Consider the following 19,873-nt stretch of genomic DNA (forward strand, 5'->3'; position numbering starts at 1 on the left):
TTTCTAGTGGATACATGGCTTCTCTACTGTATGTTTTTCATGTACAGGTTTTATTCATGAAATGAATTTTTTACTCTTTCATTGTGTTTATCAAGATTTAAGAGTTTGATTTTTCTGAGAACCATAGCCTTTATTATTTGCCATTTTGGAGGGTAGGGACATAATTGGTATTTTCAGAATTGAGTAAAAGGAGAGGAGGCAAGTATGTATTAATAAATAAATTTTCTTCTGTCAAAATGCTTAACACGAAATTAAATGTTGTTCCCATGGTAGGAAGGCTAGGCTGTCACAAACTCTTCACGGTTCTTTTCTGCCATCAGTCAGAAATTAAGCTATACTTAAAATTCCCAAATCACATTCAGTCCCTTCTGCTCCAAAGGCTAAGTGGTGAGAGGCTACTGCCCTTGTGAATGCAGGAAGAGGGTGTATTGTCTGTAGAGAATTTTTAAATAATAATAAAATTGACTAAAAGCCAGATGCTTATATACAGTTCTAAACAGCGTCAGTGGTAAAATAATGTCCACTAATTCAAGGCCCAGCCCTGTTCCCAAGATGCAAATGAACCTTGACATGGAAAAGGGCATTGTGTCTGGGCATTCTCCTTTTTTCCAGATTGGATTTCAGTTGATACGTGAAAGGAATCCAAAGAAATGTGCAAGCTGTGGAGTATAATTAAACGATGTTTCATTGGTTCATACATTCAAGTTATGTTAGCCATGTTAGTTGCAAAGTATGGAAACTCACTCAAAGTAAAAAATCAGTTTATTAGATTCAAGGGTGCAGGGGAATTTCATGGTACATAATTACAGGAAGTACAGTTAGGCCTGTCAGAAGTTGAGTCTTCTCAGCAACTCTTTCTAAGGCTCTTCAATTCTTCTATCCAGAGTTCTGCTTTGGTTGGTTATATTTTGGTGTTGGTGATACTTACAGGCTGTTTCACGCCTCTACCTAAATCGCATGAGTCAAGGTCAGTTGTAAGAACTCTAAGTAGACAGAATTTATGACAATGTCCTGATAAATGGCTCAGTGTGTGCCAATTATTTTTTTATGAAAATCAAATCCCCAGTATCTGCAGGTCATAAAGCTTCCTTGCTGTACCTTCTGGTACTTGCCATCCACGAGAGGGGCCTGCAGTTGAGAAGACAAAAAGTAACTTTCTGAAAAAGGAGTGAATTCTATGGAGGATCATTAGTGTACTTGAGAAGGATCAGCCCTGTTGTTTGATTGAATGTGATGAGAAAAATGTATTTGTACATCCTGCTTCCTCTCCTTCCACCTCTTGAATACTCTTGTCTCTCACCCCTCACCCCATGATCCATTTCTACTTTGTGTGTGTGTGTGAGAGAGAGAGAGAGAGAGAGATTAGGTGATGTATGCAAATGATCACTTTAGGTGGTAATATGTTAAATAATTGTTTTAGACATTAAGAATATACACTTAAGGGACAGATGGAATAATGCATTCTAATGTCAGGCAGAATGCTGGTTTTGACTTGGAAAAAAGTTTCCACTTACAGAATCATTCAGACTTGAAGGTCTCTGTCACAAGTTAGATGGCAATAAAAATTTACTCTGAAAAATTGCTCTTGATAACACAAATGGCCAAGATAATGGTGCATAGTTTTAACTATAATATTTGCAAGTAGGTTGGGGTAAAGCAGTGTATCTATATTAATAGTATTTTATGGAGATGTTTTTATTTATTGTATAGGTAGCTAAATTTTATATATAAACATTTCAAGTTCATCTGCTTAAAAGGTTTATAGTTCAAGTTGAGCCAAAAACTTTAAAATATTGTTTATTTAATCTAAATTTGTAATTTTAATTCACTAACTTTTAAAATTTACAAATGAATCCTATGATTATTTAGCAGGTGACATCTAAAGGAACTGGTTTAAATCCTAATGCCAAAGTATGGCAAGAAATACCTCCGGGAAATACTGATGCTACGCCAGTAGCTCATGGAACTGAAAGCTCTTGGCATGAAACAGCAGCTACATCAGGGTCTCTTCCTGAGGGTAAGCCCTAAACATTTCATCAGAATGCATCACAGTTTGGTTAAACATTTGACCAACCAGTTTATAGAACTTTGGGGTACGTCCTTTGATTATTTGATAAGATATATTTATAAATGTTTAACATGTAGTTTGTATACCATTCTCATTTATATCCAGTATGAATAGATTGTCATTAATTTCAGAGAGCAGCTGTATCTTTGGGTTCAGTTTTTAACCCATGTATAATATGGTATTTTTAAATTAGTTTTGATGTACCGTCATTGACAGTGCTGTTTACTCACTATTTGATCTTGGGCAGATGATTTAACCTTTCCATGCCTGTTGCCTTCATCTGTAAAACATTGGCAATAATGGTTTGGCATTGGATTTTCTGAGAATTAAGTAAATAATATATGTGAAGCTGTCATATACATAGTACTGTGTAAGTTTGGGCAATTTTTTTTAAGTTTATTTATTTATTTGGCTGCATGTGGGCTCTAGAGTGTGCAGGTTTCAGTAATTAAGGCAAGTGGGATGTGGGATCCCCTGTGGGATCTTTCTGGACCAGGGATCGAACCCATGTCCCCTGCATTGGCAGGCAGATTCTTAACCACTGGACCACCAGGGAAGTCCTTAAGCTATTTTTAATCCTTTTTTTTTTTTTTTTTTTAAATTTTACTTTATTTGGCTGCACTGGGTCTTATTTGCCACATACGGGATCTTTAGTTTCAGCATGTGGGATCTAGTTCGCTGACCAGGGATTGAACCTGGGCCCCCTGCATTGGGAGTGCGGAGTATTAACCACTGGACCACCAGGGAAGCTCCAGTTGTTAATCATTTTAGCTTATTTGTAATGGTCAAGCTTACGTCCTGTCAAAGACAGTTCTTACTTAAAACCATATGGACATTTTCCCAGTTGATAGAATTATTTGAGATCTTGTTATAGAAGACAAGTGCCCAGAGTACCTAAAGATAGGATTTTAAAGAATTACTATTTACTTTCAGTATGTTTTTTTTAATACAGGTAATAGAGAACTTGCAGATGATATGTGTAAGGAATATGAAGTAATGTATTCATCTTGTGAAACCACAAGAAATATTACAGGCATTGAAGAATCAACTGATGGAATGATTTTGGGGCCAGAAGATCTGAATTATCAAATATATGATGTTTCTGGTAAACTTTATGATTTTATTGGTAAAATAAGAGTGCAGTGTGCTAGTCTTTTCCCTCTTCCAGTCTGTCATTATTCTAGTAAATAGTAGCATTGATCAGTCTATTTTATTATTTCAAAAGAAGTTTATATTAATGGGATATTAAGCAATTTTTACAAGTAAAATGGTCAAATATGAATACTGTAATTTTAAAAATATGTTTATTTTAAAGATCTTATTAAAAGAAAGTGTGAAGTTAACAATGAAAGGAGAAAAACAGTCAACATAGTTAAAAGAGACCTAAATTAGTCTTTCAGAGAGTCCAAGTTCCTTGGTCTGCTAGTGGGACTTGACAGAACTTGTCAGCGCAAGCTCTGTCAATTTTCCCATCACTTTTGTCAAGGAGAAATGCATTTTAAATGGGATTAATTTTGAGATTATATATGTGTGTTGTTTGTGTATGTGTATGGGATTAATTTTGAGAAAAGGGTTGTGTTAAATCATAGTTCTGTTGTAGTTCAATTTGTGAGATAGTCGTTTTTTTCCCCCCTCCACATTCATTTGTTGGCATAGGTTAGCAGTTGCTTGGATTTAAAATGGATGAAATTTAAAGGAAACTAAAAATAGACCATAGACCCTGATTACCTACCTTTGTTTCTCTAATTTCCAAACAGTCTCTTTGGAAAATAAGTGAAATAGGGAGTAGGCATTTCCATCACTGCTTAGTTGCTGACATTTAGTTCAGTTGCTCAGTCATGTCCAACTCTTTGCTACCCCATGGACTGCAGCACACCAGGCTTCTCTGTCCATCACTAACTCCTGGAGCCTGCTCAAACTCATGTCCTTTGAGTCAGTATGCCGTCCAACCATCTCATCCTCTGTTGTCCCCTTCTCCACCTGCCTTCAATCTTTCCCAGCATCAGGGTCTTTTCAGATGAGTCAGTTCTTCACATTAGGTGGACAAAATATTGGAGCTTCAACTTCAGCATCAGTCCTTCCAATGAATATTCAGGACTGATTTCCTTTACTTTTGCTAACATTAGTCAGCAAATTTGGAAAACTCAGCACTGGCCACAGGACTGGAAAAGGTCAGTTTTCATTCCAATTCCAAAGAAAGGAAATGCCAAAGAATGCTCGAACTATCCCACAATTGCACTCATCTCACACTCTAGCAAAGTAATGCTCAAAATTCTCCAAGCCAGGCTTCAACAGTACATGAACCATGAAATTCCAGATGTTCAAGCTGGATTTAGAAAAGGCAGAGGAACCAGAGATCAAATTGCCAACATCTGCTGGATCATCAAAAAAGCAATAGAGTTCCAGAAAAACATCTACTTCTGCTTTATTGACTATGCCAAAGCACTGTGTGGATCACAACAAACTGTGGAAAATTCTTGAAGAGATGGGAATACCAGACCACCTGACCTGCCTCCTGAGAAACCTGTATGCAGGTCAAGAAGCAACAGTTAGAACTGGACATGGAACAACAGACTGGTTCCAAATCGGGAAAGGAGTACGTCAAGGCTGTATATTGTTACTCTGCTTACTTAAATTATATGTTAATAAGCAGAGTACATCATGAGAAATGCTGGACTGGAGGAAGCACAAGCTGGAATTAAGATTGCCAGGAGAACTATCAATAACCTCAGATATGCAGATGACACCACCCTTATGGCAGAAAGTGAAGATCTAAAGAGCCTCTTGATGAAAGTGAAAGTGGAGAGTGAAAAAGTTGGCTTAAAACTCAACATTCAGAAAACTAAGATCATGGCATCTGGTTCCATCACTTCATGGCAAATAGATGGGTGAACAGTGGAAACAGTGACAGACTTTATTTTTCTGGGCTCCAGAATCACTGCAGGTGGTGACTGCAGCCATGAAATTAAAAGACGTTTGCTCCTTGGAAGAAAAGTTATGACCAACCTAGACAGCATATTCAAAAGCAGAGACATTACTTTGCCAACAAAGGTCCATCTAGTCAAAGCCATGGTTTTTCCAGTAGTCATGTATGGATGTGAGAGTTGGACTGTGAAGAAAGCTGAGCACCGAAGAATTGATGCTTTTGAACTGTGGTGTTGGAGAAGACTCTTGAGAGTCCCTTGGACTGCAAGGAGATCCAACCAGTTCATCCTAAAGGAGATCAGTCCTGAATATTCATTGGAAGGACTGATGCTTTAGCTGAAACTCCAATACTTTGGTCACCTGATGCGAAGAACTGACTCATCTGAAAAGACCCTGATGCTGGGAAAGATTGAAGGCAGGAGGAGAAGGGGACTACAGAGGATGCGATGGTTGGATGGCATCACTGACTCAGTGGACATGAGTTTGAGGAGGCTCTGGGAGTTGGTGATGGACAGGGAGGCCTGGTATGCTGCAGTCCATGGAGTCACAAAGAGTTGGACACGACTGAGCGACTGAACAGAACTGAACATTAGTCAAGGTCTATAACTTGACTCAAACTTTGTCCTCAGTTTGTTATAAATACCTGAATTAGATTTCTCAGGTCAGCCAGCTTGAAAGTTGATTCCTCAAGTGAAATGGGATGGTATTTCCATATAATAATGAAAGATTGACTAGGTTTTACTCCCTCATGTTGTAAAATACTTAACTACTGGCTACATTTTGAACATAGAGTTGGTTTAAATGAAGTGGCAACCAGTTGAATTTTTAAAGGTTTGCTATAATGATATTGAAAGCTTAAGCATTTTGGTGGATGAATTTTGTGTTAGAAGATTTGCATATACTACGTAGAAATAGAATGCTTTTTATTTTTAATGAAATTAGTATCTAATAACATTTTGAGTCTTACATATAAGACAAAGTAGTGGTAAAATCATGCACAAAATGTACATTTACATATATCCTATTATCTGTGTATTTAAAGGAAATTAGCCTACTTAATCATTAGTGCTTTTAAAGAAGAGGACATAGCATATGATTTTAGCAGGTGGTGTTTTGTGTAAGAATCTAATAAGAACTGATGGTTTTCCAGGCTTTAGTCCTGAAAAGTCATGTTCTGGGTTTAAATAATAGAAAGCATAGAGGGCTGTTAGAGAGTTGGTCCAATCCTTTGGACATTTGAATGCTTTCAATATTCCTAGGAAGATACAGTGCTCTAAAATTAAGCAATGAAAAGAATATAAAAAGATAGAAGTAGGTTTTTTTTTTTCCTTAAAGTATAGTTGTTTTACAGTGTTAACTAATTTCTGCTGTACAGCAAAATACATACATATATATATATGTTCTTTTTTATATTCTTTTCCATTATGTTTTATCAGAGAATATTGAATATAATTCCTTGTGCTGTACAGTAAGACCGTGTTTATCCATTCTTTATATAATAGATTGCATCTACTAACCCCAAACTCCCAATCCATCTCCCTTCCCCACACACATACACCTTGGGTACCACAAGTCTGTTGAGAGAGAGAAATTTAAGGAGTGTGACTGACATCAGGTTTACTACCAGTAATACAAATGTGGAGCCATATATATATATATCCCATTTTGTGTAGTTCCTGTCTTCAAATTTAGATTACTATTACTTAGTACTTTGAGTTTTCATTAAAGGAATAAGTAGTTATCACATGTTTTAAGTATTGACGACTGTGTTTTACAAAGTGGTATTCAGGTGCTTTTAGTATTACTGCTGATTTGTTAATTTGTTAGTTGCTTGATAAAATATATAATTTTAAAACTGAAATGAAATCTGTCTAAACAAACAAGAATAGATAAGTTGAAAGTATTTATTAGACCATGTGTAGCTGAATTCTAAAAAAGTAAAAAAAAAAAGTTTTCTGGTGATTTTAATTTGTGCATACTTCGTGGCTTATTCTTAAAACAATATGTAGAGTTTACTACCTGTGGTAATTAGGTGTTAACTTTTTCTCTCTTGTTTTCTACCATCAGGGGAAAGCAACTCAGCAATTTCTACAGAAGAACTAAAAGAGTGTTTAAAGAAACAATTAGAATTCTGTTTCTCACGGTACACTATCATTTTTTAATTAACATTCTCTTCTTTTGAATTGTTTGATTATGTAAAATACCAATGAAATATTAGACTGGTACAAATATAATTGGTTTCAGACCATGAATTTTAAATCATTATAGCAAGACTCAAACACATGTTTATTAATCAAAATAGGACCCATTACAGTCAACACATTTTTGCCAACGAGAATTAAGTTTATTTAGTCCTGTAGTGTAAAAATTTGTGCTTCAGTATTTGACAAACTCTTGGAAAGCATCTTCTGCTTCCTGCTGGTTGTAGAAGCATTTTCGCTGCAAAAAGTTGTCTAGATGCTTGAAGAAGTGGTAGTGAGTTGGCGAGAATCAGGTGAACGTGGTGGATGAGGCAAAACTTTGTAGCCCATTTCGTTCAACTTTTTAAGGGTTGGTTGTGCAATGTGCAGTCAGGTGTTGTGGAAAAGAATTGGGCCCTTTCTGTTGACTAGTGCTGGCTGCAGGAATTTTGCAGTTTTGGTTCATCTCATAGATTTACTGAGCATATTTCTCAGATGTAATGGTTTCACTGGGGTTCAGAAAGCTGTAGTGGATCAGACTGGCAGCAGACAATGAAACAGTGATCATGACTTTTTTAGTGCAAGTTTGGTGCTGCTTTTTGGTCCAGCCACTGAGCTGGTGATCGCCAGTTGTCATATAAAATCCACTTTTCATCACATGTTGCAATCTGATCGAGAAATAATTCATTGTTGTCTACACTAAGAGAAGATGACCCTTCGAAATGACGATTATTTTGATTTTTGGTCAGCTCACGAGGCACCCACTTACTGAGGTTTTTCACCTATCCAATTTGCTTCAAGTGCTGAATGGCTGTAGAATGGTCAATGTTGAGTTCTTTGGCAACTTTCTTGTGTAGTTGTAAGAGGATCAGCTTCGATGATTGCTGTCAGTTGGTCATTGTCAACTTCAGATGGCCAGCCATTGCCCTCCTTGTCTTCAAGGCTCTCTTCTTCATTGCCAAACTTTGTGAACCACCATTGTACTGTACGTTCATTGGCAGTTCCTAGGCCAAATGTGTTGTTGATGTTGCGAGTTGTCTCCACTGCTTTACAACCCATTTTGAACCCAAGAAAATCTCTCGAGTTTGCATTTTGTCTAACATCATTTCCATAGTCTAAAATAAATCTAAAATACACAGCAAATAAAAAGTCATTAGCAAGAAACATGCATTAAAATGATGTATAACATAACCACATTTAAGAATGTGTTCCAGTATCAAATGGCGGAGTTCAACAGTGTAAAACCACAGTTACTTTTGCACCAACCTAATAGAATGGAAAATGGGTTTTTTAATTTCCTTTGGTAATGTATTTTGGTATCATTCTGCAGTATATTTCTTAACTAGATTTAAAGATGTAGTCTCCAATCGAATATGTAAAGGATCTATTCTCAGTAGAAAAAATAATGAAATTTCAGTTGGATATTTTTCCTATAATCATATTCATTTTTAGGGTTCTTAAGTTATCTCTTAATTATAGTTGTAGTAGTTTGCTCTTACAACGTTTGATCATGGAGTTCTTTTTTTAATAAGATTGTTTGATAAGACGGGTATGGAATTTTTTTTTTTATTTATAAGGGTATAGAATTTATATTACCAATTATTTCTTAGAAAAGGCAAACATTTTAAGATGTCTTGTTTACAGATAAGAATTCAGAATTATGTAGGTATATTTATAGCTTAGATGTATAAAATTTCAATTCGTAGAACTTCCCCTTCCAGAAGAGATAGAAGTTGGATATGCTTGCAATGTAATGTCTTCTGTTTTTCAGAGGAGGACTAGTAAACCAGTTTTTTAAGCTAGCAACCTGGATTTTGTTAGACTTGTTTATTTCTTTATGTAGAATACATATTGACTTGGGTTTAATTGATTCATCTTGAATATCTCCCTTTTCTTCTCCTTTTTATTCTTTGCCTTGGTAGTCTAGTATAGGGCCCTAGTTCTATAAAAGACCTGTGGCTTTTCTCTAGTCATTTGCGCCTGTGATGCAATTCATTTTGTGTAACATACTTACCGTAGTTATTTTAAAATCTTTGCCTACTAACTGGATCATTTGTTTGTTTGCCTATATTTCTTGATTTTTTTTTCCTCTTAATTCTCTATTCATAACTTCTTACTTTTTGCATGTCTTACGCATTTTGATTATAATTTGGACACTACATATGCTGGCCACACCATATAAAAAGAAACTAGAAGCTGCAAGTGCCATAATTTTTCTCTCTAGACAAGGTTTGAGCTTTCTTCTGGTTGGCAGTAGCAGATTGATTTCTTTAATCTAGTCAGGAATTGAGCTGAGTCAGGGCTGAACAGCCATTTTAAATCAACTCGATCTACCTCTGATTTATCTCTGTTCTTTTGTCATGACCCTCTTAGGCTTTTGATTTGGAAACGCAGTTTTCTGTTTCAGGACTGATAAGAGTCCTGAAACACCAAGAGAGATTTAGTTCCATTGTTCAGAGGTTTGAGATGAGCTCTTTAGCCTCTTATTTTGTACAGCTTCAAAATTTGGCAGATGTCTTATCAAGAAGACCTATCTTAGGTTTGATGCAAGGTTCCTTCTTCCACTGGGACTGCCACAGGACCATAAAGATTCTACTCTGCTTTTTCAGCCTGGCTCCCAGCCTCCCATTTCCTCCTTAGAACTCAATAAATGTCATATGGAGGAAAATTAGCTGTGTGTTGGAGGCTCCTAACCCTAACCCTGTGCAAATGCCTGAGATAGAGCCCTGCTAGTTTCCTTCTGGTCCAGGATCTGCACATACCCTCGGAAAAGAAACATCATCTTCTTGGAATTTCATTTTGTCCCTGTAGCTTCCACAGCTCTCCTTATCACCAAAAACATGACTTTTTGGTAATCTACCCAAGCTTTTTTAGTTGTTGCAACATGAGCTGTAGCTTATCATGATCTGCCACATGCTACTCAGAACTATGAAACAGTACAAACTGGCTGGGCATTTAAGATTTATAGCTCAGCAAACTTGCCACTGAGACATACTAGATTTAGTCATGAACATATTAGGTATTAGGTCTTAATCTCTTCATGGCAAATAGATGGGGGGAAAGTGAAAACTGTCAGATTTCATTTTCTTGGGCTCCAAAATCAATGCAGATGGTGACTACATTCATGAAATTAGAAGACGCTTGCTCCTTGGAAGAAGAGCTGTAACAAATCCAGATAGTGTATTAAAAAGCAGAGACATCATTTTGCTGAGAGTGGTCTGAAAAAGCTATGGTTTTTCCAGTAGTCGTGTATGTATGTGAGAGTTGGACCATAAAGAAGGCTGAGCAGCGAAGAATTGATGCTTTTGAACTGGTGCTGAAGAAGACTCTTGAGAATCCCTTGGATAGCAAGGAGATCAAACCAGTCTTTCCTAAAGGCAATCAACACTGAACATTTCATTGGAAGGACTGGTGCTGAAGCTCCAATACTTTGGCCACCTGATCGGAAGAGCCGATTCATTGGAAAAGACGCTGATGCTGGGAAAGATTGAGGGCAAGAGGAGAAGGGGACGACAGAGGATGAGATGGTTGGATGGCATCACTGACTCAGAGGACATGAGTTTGAGGAAATTCTGGGAGATAGTGAAGGACAGGGAAGACTGGAGTGCTGCAGTTCGTGGAGTCACAGAGTCAGACACAACTGAGCGACTGAACAATATTAGGTATTAGTCGTAATCCTAGATGTTATATATCTATTATTTGACATAACTTCTGACAAGGTACGGTTTCTTTAAGGGTGTGCCATTCTGTTTTATAAGAATAGACCTGCTGAAAGTCTCAGTCGATTTAGAATGCAGTCTTTTAGTTGTACTCATGTTTATAGTAGTCTTGTTTTCAGGTTCTTAAGGAATAAGACAGTATGTTCTAATGTCCTTTCTTTTGTGCTGAAGTGAATTTGTCACTGTTATCCTCTGTATTCTTTTCCCCCCCAAGACAAATAACCGCTGTTTGTTGACAGTTATAACCTTAAAGTAATTAATACTCTATTTTAGTATAATTTTTAATATATTAATTTTATTCAATAATAAATTTAAATGATTTATTTAATATTTATTAATAAAATTTTAATGTTTATTTGATTATGTTGGTTTGTGTGTGTCTTTGTTGCTGCACATGGACTTTCCCTAGTTGTGGCAGGTGGGGGCTACTCTTTGTTGCAGTGCGTGGCTTTCCCATTGTGGTGCCTTCTTGTTGCGAAGCACAGGCTCTGGAGCACATGCTTCAGTAGTGACAGCACTCGGGCTCAGTAGTTGTGGTTCCGTGGGCTTAGTTGCTCCACAGCATGTGGGATCTTTGCAGACCAGGGATCGAACCCATGTCCCCTGCATTAGCAAGCAGATTCTTACCCACTGTACCACCAGGGAAGTCCAATTTTAGTATAATTTGAATGTAAAGGCTTTGACCCTACTCTTTGCCAGGCACTAAGTCTTCCCAGGTGTCATTAGTGGTGAAAGAACCCGAATGCCAATGTGGGAGACATAATAGAAGCAGATTCGATCCCTGGGTTGGGAAGATCCCCTGGAGGAAGGCTTGCCAACCCACTCTAGTATTCTTGCCTGGAGAATCCCCTTGGACAGAGGAGCCTGGTGGGCTGCAGTCCAAACAGTTGTAAAGAGTAGGCTTCCTTGCTAGCTCAGCTGGTAAAGAATCTGCCTGCAGTGCAGGAGACCCCAGTTCGATTCCTGGGTCAGGAAGATCCCCTGGAGAAGGGATAGGCTACTCACTGCAGTATTCTTGGGCTTCCCTGGTGGCCCTGATGGTAAAGAATTCACCTGCAATGTGGAATGGATAAAAGTAGAGCTGAGTAAGCAAGGGAGGAGTTGAAACAGGAGTGCTTGGGTGGTTTTAGTTTTAAATAGGGTGGTTATTGAGACAATTTTTAAGCAAAGATTTCTAGCTATAACCATACTGTTCCAAAGTTTTGATGTAAATTATAAGGCAATTTGATTCTCCTTCAGTTTGTTGTTAAACAGGATTTTATGTGTAAGATAGTGTGTGTTTTCCTTTTTAAAAAATGTTTGAGACAGAATCTTTTGTCTTAATTTAAAATGATTTAAATTTGTTATTTTAGCTTTATTATTTAAATTTAAAAGTCAAATGTGCCTATTGAAAATGAAAAACATTAAAAAATTTAAAATCCCTCATGATCCAACTCATGGCTTACACTATATTCTCCATATACATGTTCTGACATCAGTGATAAAGTATGATGATGGAACAAAACTGTATGTAATGTTTTGTGATACACTTTAAGCCTTTTTGCATATCAGTATAATTTGATAAACTCCCTTGTTCAAAACTGTTGGACCCAGTATATTTAGGGATCCAGAAACTTGCCAGAAGTTGTTAAAATGTATTTGTTGCATATTATGTATTTTCATAGTTTACCTTGTTATTTCTGATGGCATAATTTTGTTTTCCTAGATTTAGTGATAAAAGTAAATAAGGCGTCTCTTTTCTTTAGGTGCTTTTAAAGTTTGTTTGCTTTATAGGACTGTACTTCTCTTATTCCTTTCAGAGAAAATTTGTCAAAGGATCTTTACCTGATATCTCAAATGGACAGTGATCAGTTCGTCCCAATTTGGACAGTTGCTAACATGGAAGAAATTAAAAAACTGACCACAGACCCTGATCTAATTCTTGAAGTTTTGAGATGTATGTAAATCATACCTTTTACTTTACTTTTAAAACAAAAAATTAAATATTCCTTTGATTTCTGATCGTATAGGAAATTGTTTTTAACTCCATGTTTTTTGTTATACTGTGCTAATAATTTTTCTGTTTTTATTGACTGATACATACCTATATCAGTTCTGTACCTTGGTTGTTCATCTTGATACCCATTTACTCATTTAATTATAGGTAATTAAACCTCAGTTTTTTTGGCTGTTAAAATGCTTTATGTATTGTTATCCCACCCTCTAAAGCAATGTGTTTCTTGAACAACAGTAAGAAGTAAACTTCATGGCATAACCTGATATACACACTACATATACAGAACTGAAATGTTAATTATGTAGATTAGTACTGAATGCTTGAAATGAGTTCATTTCTTTTATTCTGAATTTGTTTTTACAACCTGTTAGAGAGTTGCGACCTCCAGTTTAACAAACGCTGCTCTAAAGTTTGGTAAAGAGTTTATATTTTTAGATTGAGGTTTAAGAATTTTTGGTGATAATTGTGTCTTACATCAGCATTTCTTGGTAACCTCTCTCGTATGGGTTTTGTTAACTACTTGAGTAAAGACAGATCTTCACTTTTATATGAAATTTGTTTGAGATGTTTAAAAGTTAAGTACAAAAAGTCCAATAATAGTTTTACATAGGAGTAGGTATTTCCATTCTCAGAGGAATAAAGATATTTATTAAATCTCTGATCGATTGGAAAGATACTTTCTTAAAATGACCCAGTCTTGTCAACATTTAAAGAATTGGCCAAGAGACAGAATTTCGTACCACCAAGGGCTGAAACCTAGGATTTATAAACAAGCCTTCTTCCTTAACAACTGCTTTTATTCTCTCTACTTGCCTGTGCAGGGAGATGTGGAATATTAGGAGGTATTAGAAATAAAAGTTTTGCCTTTTGGTACTACCTTTATTCAGTATTACTCAAAAGCAGCATCTAAAAGGTGGCTTCTGGGTCTCTGTAGTAGTAAGTAAGAGTAAATATGTTAAAATCCCAGAAAGTTTGTAATGATTTCTATATAATTCTTGGTTTCAAGTGCTTCTCAGACTTGAAGAAGAATTTCTTCACATGTCACAGCTTGTTACACTTACCAGAGTAGTGTTTGGCTAGTGTAGGTACGTTGATTTTACTTAAATTCAGTAATTGTATATAGGGAAATACCTTATGAGAAATAATTACCGAGTACTCTGTGAAGGCTTCTTTTCAACTCCAACTCTGTGCCAAGTGACAGAGCAAGTATTCTGAATATTCATTCAGTGATTAACATTGGATGGTGTTCTTTGCATATCAATCTCAAGGTATTTTATTGTGACTGTAATCTTTGAATCTACCACTTAATTTTTTAAAAATATTAGCCTCTGCTGATTGATTTAGTTGGAAGTTGAAATGAATAGTTTTTTAATAGAATTATAGTATCGCTATTTTTCACTTCTGAATGAAATTTTTTTTAAATTTCAGCTTCTCCCATGGTGCAAGTTGATGAGAAGGGTGAGAAAGTGAGACCAAGTCATAAGCGTTGTATTGTGATTCTTAGAGAGATTCCTGAAACAACACCAATAGAGGTAAATCATTAGCGTTGTTTAAGCTAAATATTCTTTACTGTTTAAATTGGAGGAGGTAAACAAGCAAGGTTTGTCACTGTTGTCATGTCAATTACTTTGAATAGGGTAAACATTGATGTGCTTTGTAAATTCTGAAATACTGAAAGAATGGCACACAGGGAGGAAAATGATCCAATTCTGTGTTTTTAGAAGGCTAAATTTGACTATTGTAGTGATACTGATTCTCTATTAATTTAATTGAATGCCAATTTAAATAGGCTGTTTTGGAGCTTGATGATTAAACTGAAAGGATTAACTAAGGACTTAAAAATTTGAGTAAGGATTAATGATTTAGGACTGGTTAGCATTCCAGTGTTCTTACCTGGAGAATCCCAGGGACGGGGGAGCCTGGTGGGCTGCCGTCTATGGGGTCGCACAGGGTCGGACACGACTAAAGCGACTTAGCAGCAGCAGCAGCAAAATAATAAAACAAAGCTGCAATCATAAAGATAGTATGGTACAGGTAGAAGGGTAAAATAATATTTTAATGAGACAATAAATCCAGAAATGGGGAGTTACCTGGTGGCCTCGTGGTTAGTATTCAGGGCTTTCATTGCCGTGAGCTGGGTTCAATCTCTGGTTGGGGAACTGAGGTCCTGCAAACCATGTAGCTCAATGAAATGAAATGAATTTAAATAAAAATTGAAATAAAATTTTAAAAGCATTCAATAGGTGTTCTGTTTTTGAAAAATCCAGAAATAGATCCTTTGATGTAACAACATAGTATAATAACATTTATTTAATAATCAGATTTTACCAACTCTTACGTACTATAGTTATTTAAAGCCTAAGGTTTTTTGTTTTGATTTACAAATAAACTGAGCCTTGGAATGGTTAGATAACACATGGACTGTTTTAAGTTACAGAGTCTGGATTCAAACTTAATCTTCTGTTTCCAAAACCCATGTTGTTTAAGCCATGGAGCCTCACATTGAGTTGTCATGTTAAGGATAGAGATGAGGAGGGTTAATCAGTAACTGATATGGTAATTGATTAACCATTTTAAAAAGAATTTTTAGACCCTTGTCACCTATTTGACACATAAGTAGTTAATCTTTTTGCCTGGAGTCATTCAGTATTAAATTTCCAAAAGGATGATTTCCTAAACTTAGAAGCAGTGAGAGAAATTAGAAAAGAAACTGTCACTAGATAGATCTTGGATTTTAAATTATTAATTATATGTCAGAAGTAACAAATTGAATGGAAAATTGCAGAAAGGAAGAATATTTGTAATATTAAGAAAAAATTTCAAGGGTATGAGCCAGAAACTGCCCAGATTTGAATTCCAGCATTTTTATTTACTAGCTCTGTGACCTGGGGTAAGTTACTTAATCTCTTTTTGTGATTGCCATAGTTTTCTCATCTGTTAAATGGAATAATGCATGGGTGCTGTGTCACTCCCCACTGCAGTGCTCTTGCCTGGAAAATCCATGCACGGAGGAGCCTGGTAGGCTGCAGTCCACGGGGTCGCTAAGAGTCAGACACGACTGAGCGACTTCACTTTCACTTTTCACTTTCATACATTGGAGAAGGAAATGCAACCCACTCCAGTGTTCTTGCCTGGAGAATCCCAGGGACGGGGAGCCTGGTGGGCTGCCGTCTATGGGGTCGCACAGAGTCGGACACGACTGAAGCGACTTAGCAGCAGCAGCAGCAGCAGCAGCAGCCACTGTGTCAGTTTGGTCCTGTCCAACTCTTTGCCACTCTATGGATGGTAGCCTGCCAGGCTCCTCTGTCCATGGGATTCTACAGGAAAAATAATGGAGTGGGTAGCCATTCCCTTCTCTAGGGAATCTTCTGTTTCCTGCATTGGCAGGCACATTCTTTACCACTAGTGCCACCTGAGAAGCCCAAATGGGATAATTTGTTGTTGTTCAGTCGCTCAGTCGTGGCTGACTCTTTGCTACCCCATGGACAGCAAGCAGCATGCCAGGCTTCCCTGTCCTTCACCATCTCCCAGAGCTTCTTCAGATTCATGTCCTTTGAGTTTGTGATGCCATCCAACCATCTTGTCCTCTGTCGTCCCCTTTTCCTCCTGCTATCAGTCATTCCCAGCATCAGAGTCTTTTCCAATGAGTCGGCTCTTTGCATCAGCTGGCCAGAGTATTGAATCTTCAGCTTCAGCATCAGTCCTGCCAATGAATATTCAGGACTGATTTCCCTTAGGATTGACTGGTTTGATCTTGCATTCCAAGGGACTCTCAAGAGTCTTCTCCAACACCACAGTTCAAAAGCATCAATTCTTCGGTGCTCAGCTTTCTTTATGGTCCAATTCTCATATCTGTACATGACTACTGGAAAACAATAGCTTTGACTGTATGGACCTTTGTTGGCAAAGTAATGTCTCTGCTTTTTAATATGCTGTCTAGATTGGTCATAGCTTTTCTTCCAAGGAGCAAACACCTTTTAATTTCATGGCTGCAGTCACCATCCACAGTAATTTTGGAGCCCACGAAAATAAAGTCTGTCACTGTTTCCATTGTTCCCCATCTATTTGCCATGAAGTGATGGAACTGGATGCTTTGATCTTCATCTTTTGAATGTTGAATTTTAAGCCAGCTTTTGCACTCTCATCTTTCACCTTCACCAGGAGGCTCTTTAGTTCCTCTTCACTTTCTTCCATAAGGGTGATGCCATCTGCATATCTGAAGTTATTGATATTTCTCCTGGCAATCTTGATTCCAGCTTGTGCTTCATCCAGCCAGACGTTTTGCATAATGTACTCTGCATGTAAGTTAAATAATCAGGGTGACATTATATAGCCTTGATGTACTCCTTTTCCAGTTTGGAACCAATCCATTGTTCCATATCCAGTTCTAACTGTTGCTTCTTGTTCTGCAGACAGATTTCTCAGAAGGCAGGTAAGGTAGTCTGGAATTCCCACCTCTTTAAGAATTTTGCAGTTTGTTGTGATCCACACAGTCAAAGGCTTCAGTGTAGTCATTAAAGCAGAAGTAGATGTTTTTCTTGAATTCTCTTGCTTTTCCTGTGATCCACCTAATGTTGGCAATTTGATCTCTGGTTTCTCTGCCTTTTTTAAATCCAACTTGTACATCCGGAAGTTTCTCAGTTCACATACTGTTGAAGCCTAGCTTGAAGGATTTTGAGCATTACCTTTCTAGCATGTAAAATTAGGGTGCAGTTATGCAGTGGTTTGAACATTCTTTGGCATTGCTGTTCTTTGGGATTGGAATGAAAAGTGACCTTTTGCAATCATGTGGTGATTGCTGAGTTTTCAAATTTGCTGGGATATTGAGTGCAGCACTTTGGCAGCATCTTTTAGGATTTGAAATAGTTCAGCTGGAATTCCATCACCTCCACTAGCTTTGTTCATAGTGATGCTTCCTAAGGCTCAAACTTCACACTCCAGGATGTCTGGCTGTAGGTGAGTGATCACATCATCAGGGTTATCCAGGTCATTAAGATCTGTTTTGTATAGTTCTGTATATTCTGGCCACCTCTTAATATCTTCTGCTTTTATTAAGTCCATACCATTTCTGTCCTTTATTGTGCCCATCTTTGCAGGAAATGTTCCCTTGGTATCTCTGATTTTCTTAAAGAGATCTCTAGTCTTCCCCATTCTATTGTTTTCCTCTACTTCTTTTCATTGTTCACTTAGGAAGGCTTTCTTATCTCTCTTTGGCTATTCTTTGAAACTCTGCATTCAGAGTTCCAAGTGGGATAGTAGTAACGAATGAAATTGTGAGAATTGAGTTATTATATAAAGAGCTTTGAGCAATACTTGGTACATTAGCCATTGTTATTATTTCTGTAGTTACTATAACTCATATTCTGCACACATAGAGTGCTTATACAGATGAAAAACAGCCGATAAAAGAAAGAAAGCAACACACTATTCATTAAAAAAAAAAAAAAGTAAAGGAAGTACAGATGACTAAAATAGCCAGAGAGGGTTGATCTTGGCAATAGTCTCTAAAATTCAAATTAAATTGAGGCGATTTGGATGGTGACCTGAAAGACTGCTATCAGGTAGAATAAATTTTGATTCGTTTATATCCAGACTTCTTATACTTGGGAAAGTAAATCTATGAATATTATTCTTTCTAAAGAATAATAAAAGGATAAAAATAATGGATTATATTAAGATTTAACTAAATTCATTATACTGTTTAAAGGAACTGGAAATATCTGAAGAGTATTGATAGAGTTTTGAAGGTAGAAATCAATGGGTGGCAGTCTAATAAAATCTGTCACCGCTTCCACTTTTTCTCCATCTGTTTGCCATGAAGTGATGGGACTGGATGCCATTATCTTAGTTTTTTGAATGTTGAATTTTAAGCCAGCTTTTTCAGTCTCCTCTTTCACCTTCATCAACAGGATCTTTAGTTCCTCTTTACTTTCTTCCAGTAGAGTGGTATCATCTGCATATCTGAGGTTGTTTATAATTCTCCTGGCAATCTTCCATTCAAAGGCTTTAGCGTAGTCAATGAAGCAAAAGTAGATGTTTTTCTGGAATTCCCTTGCTTTCTCTATGATCCAGTGTATGTTGTCAGTTCCATGGGGTTCCTCTTCCTTTTCTAAATCCAACTTGTACATCTAGAAGTTCTCAGTTCATATACGCTGAAGCCTAGCTTAAAGGATTTTGAGTATAACCTTACTAGCACACAAAATGAGCACAATTGTATGGTAGTTTGTACATACTTTGACACTGACCTTCTTTGAGATTGGAATGAAAACTGACCTTTTCCAGTCCTGTGGCCAGTGCTGAGTTTTCCAACTTTGTTGACTTATTGAGTGCAGCACTTTAGCAGCAGCATCTTTTAGGATTTGAAATAGCTCAGCTTGAATTCCAGCACCTTCACTAGCCTTATTTGTAGTAATGCTTCCTAAGGCCAACTTGACTTCATATCCCAGGATATCAGACTCTAGGTGAGAGTGACCAGACCGTTGTGGTTATTATCTTCATTAAGACCTTTGTTGTATAGTTCTGTGTATTCTTGTCACCTCTTTTTAATCTCTCTTACTTCTGTTAGATCCTTACCATTTCTGTCCTTTATCATGCCCGTCCTTTCATGAAATGTTCTTTTATATCTCCAGTTTCCTTGAAGAGATCTCTAGTCTTTCCCATTCTATTGTTTTCCTCTACTTCTTTGCACTGTTAACTTAAGAAGGCCTTCTTATCTCTGCTTTCTATTCTCTGAAACTCTGTGTTCAGTTGGGTGGGTTTCCCTTTCTCTCTTGATTTTTGCTTCTATTCTTGGGCTCCAAAATCACTGCAGATGGTGACTGCAGCCATGAAATTAAAAGACGCTTACTCCTTGGAAGAAAAGTTATGACCAACCTAGACAGCATATTCAAAAGCAGAGACGTTACTTTGCCAACAAAGGCCTGTCTAGTCAAAGCTATGGTTTTTCCAGTAGTCATGTATGGATGTGAGAGTTGGAACTAGAAAC

The 19,873-nt window shown here is 37.0% G+C and overlaps 1 protein-coding gene across 6 annotated transcripts in view; it reads left to right on the plus strand.

The window, feature by feature from the left end:
* LARP4 (La ribonucleoprotein domain family, member 4) overlaps positions 1-19,873 on the plus strand; it is a 69,692-nt gene that overhangs the window by 20,318 nt on the left and 29,501 nt on the right. For 5 of the 6 annotated variants that reach the window (XM_010857810.1, XM_010857807.1, XM_010857809.1 and 2 more), the window contains 5 exons: positions 1,870-2,017; positions 3,021-3,173; positions 7,061-7,136; positions 12,692-12,828; positions 14,317-14,420. In XM_010857810.1, coding sequence (XP_010856112.1) covers positions 3,044-3,173; positions 7,061-7,136; positions 12,692-12,828; positions 14,317-14,420 — 447 coding nt within the window. In that variant the 5' untranslated portion in view covers positions 1,870-2,017; positions 3,021-3,043. The remainder of the gene's footprint in view (positions 1-1,869; positions 2,018-3,020; positions 3,174-7,060; positions 7,137-12,691; positions 12,829-14,316; positions 14,421-19,873) is intronic. The other variant, XM_010857808.1, reaches the window with a different exon arrangement.

The sequence above is a fragment of the Bison bison genome, unplaced genomic scaffold, assembly GCF_000754665.1.
Source record: "Bison bison bison isolate TAMUID 2011002044 unplaced genomic scaffold, Bison_UMD1.0 scf7180017864383, whole genome shotgun sequence".
In the NCBI taxonomy this organism is placed as follows: Eukaryota; Metazoa; Chordata; class Mammalia; order Artiodactyla; family Bovidae; genus Bison; species Bison bison.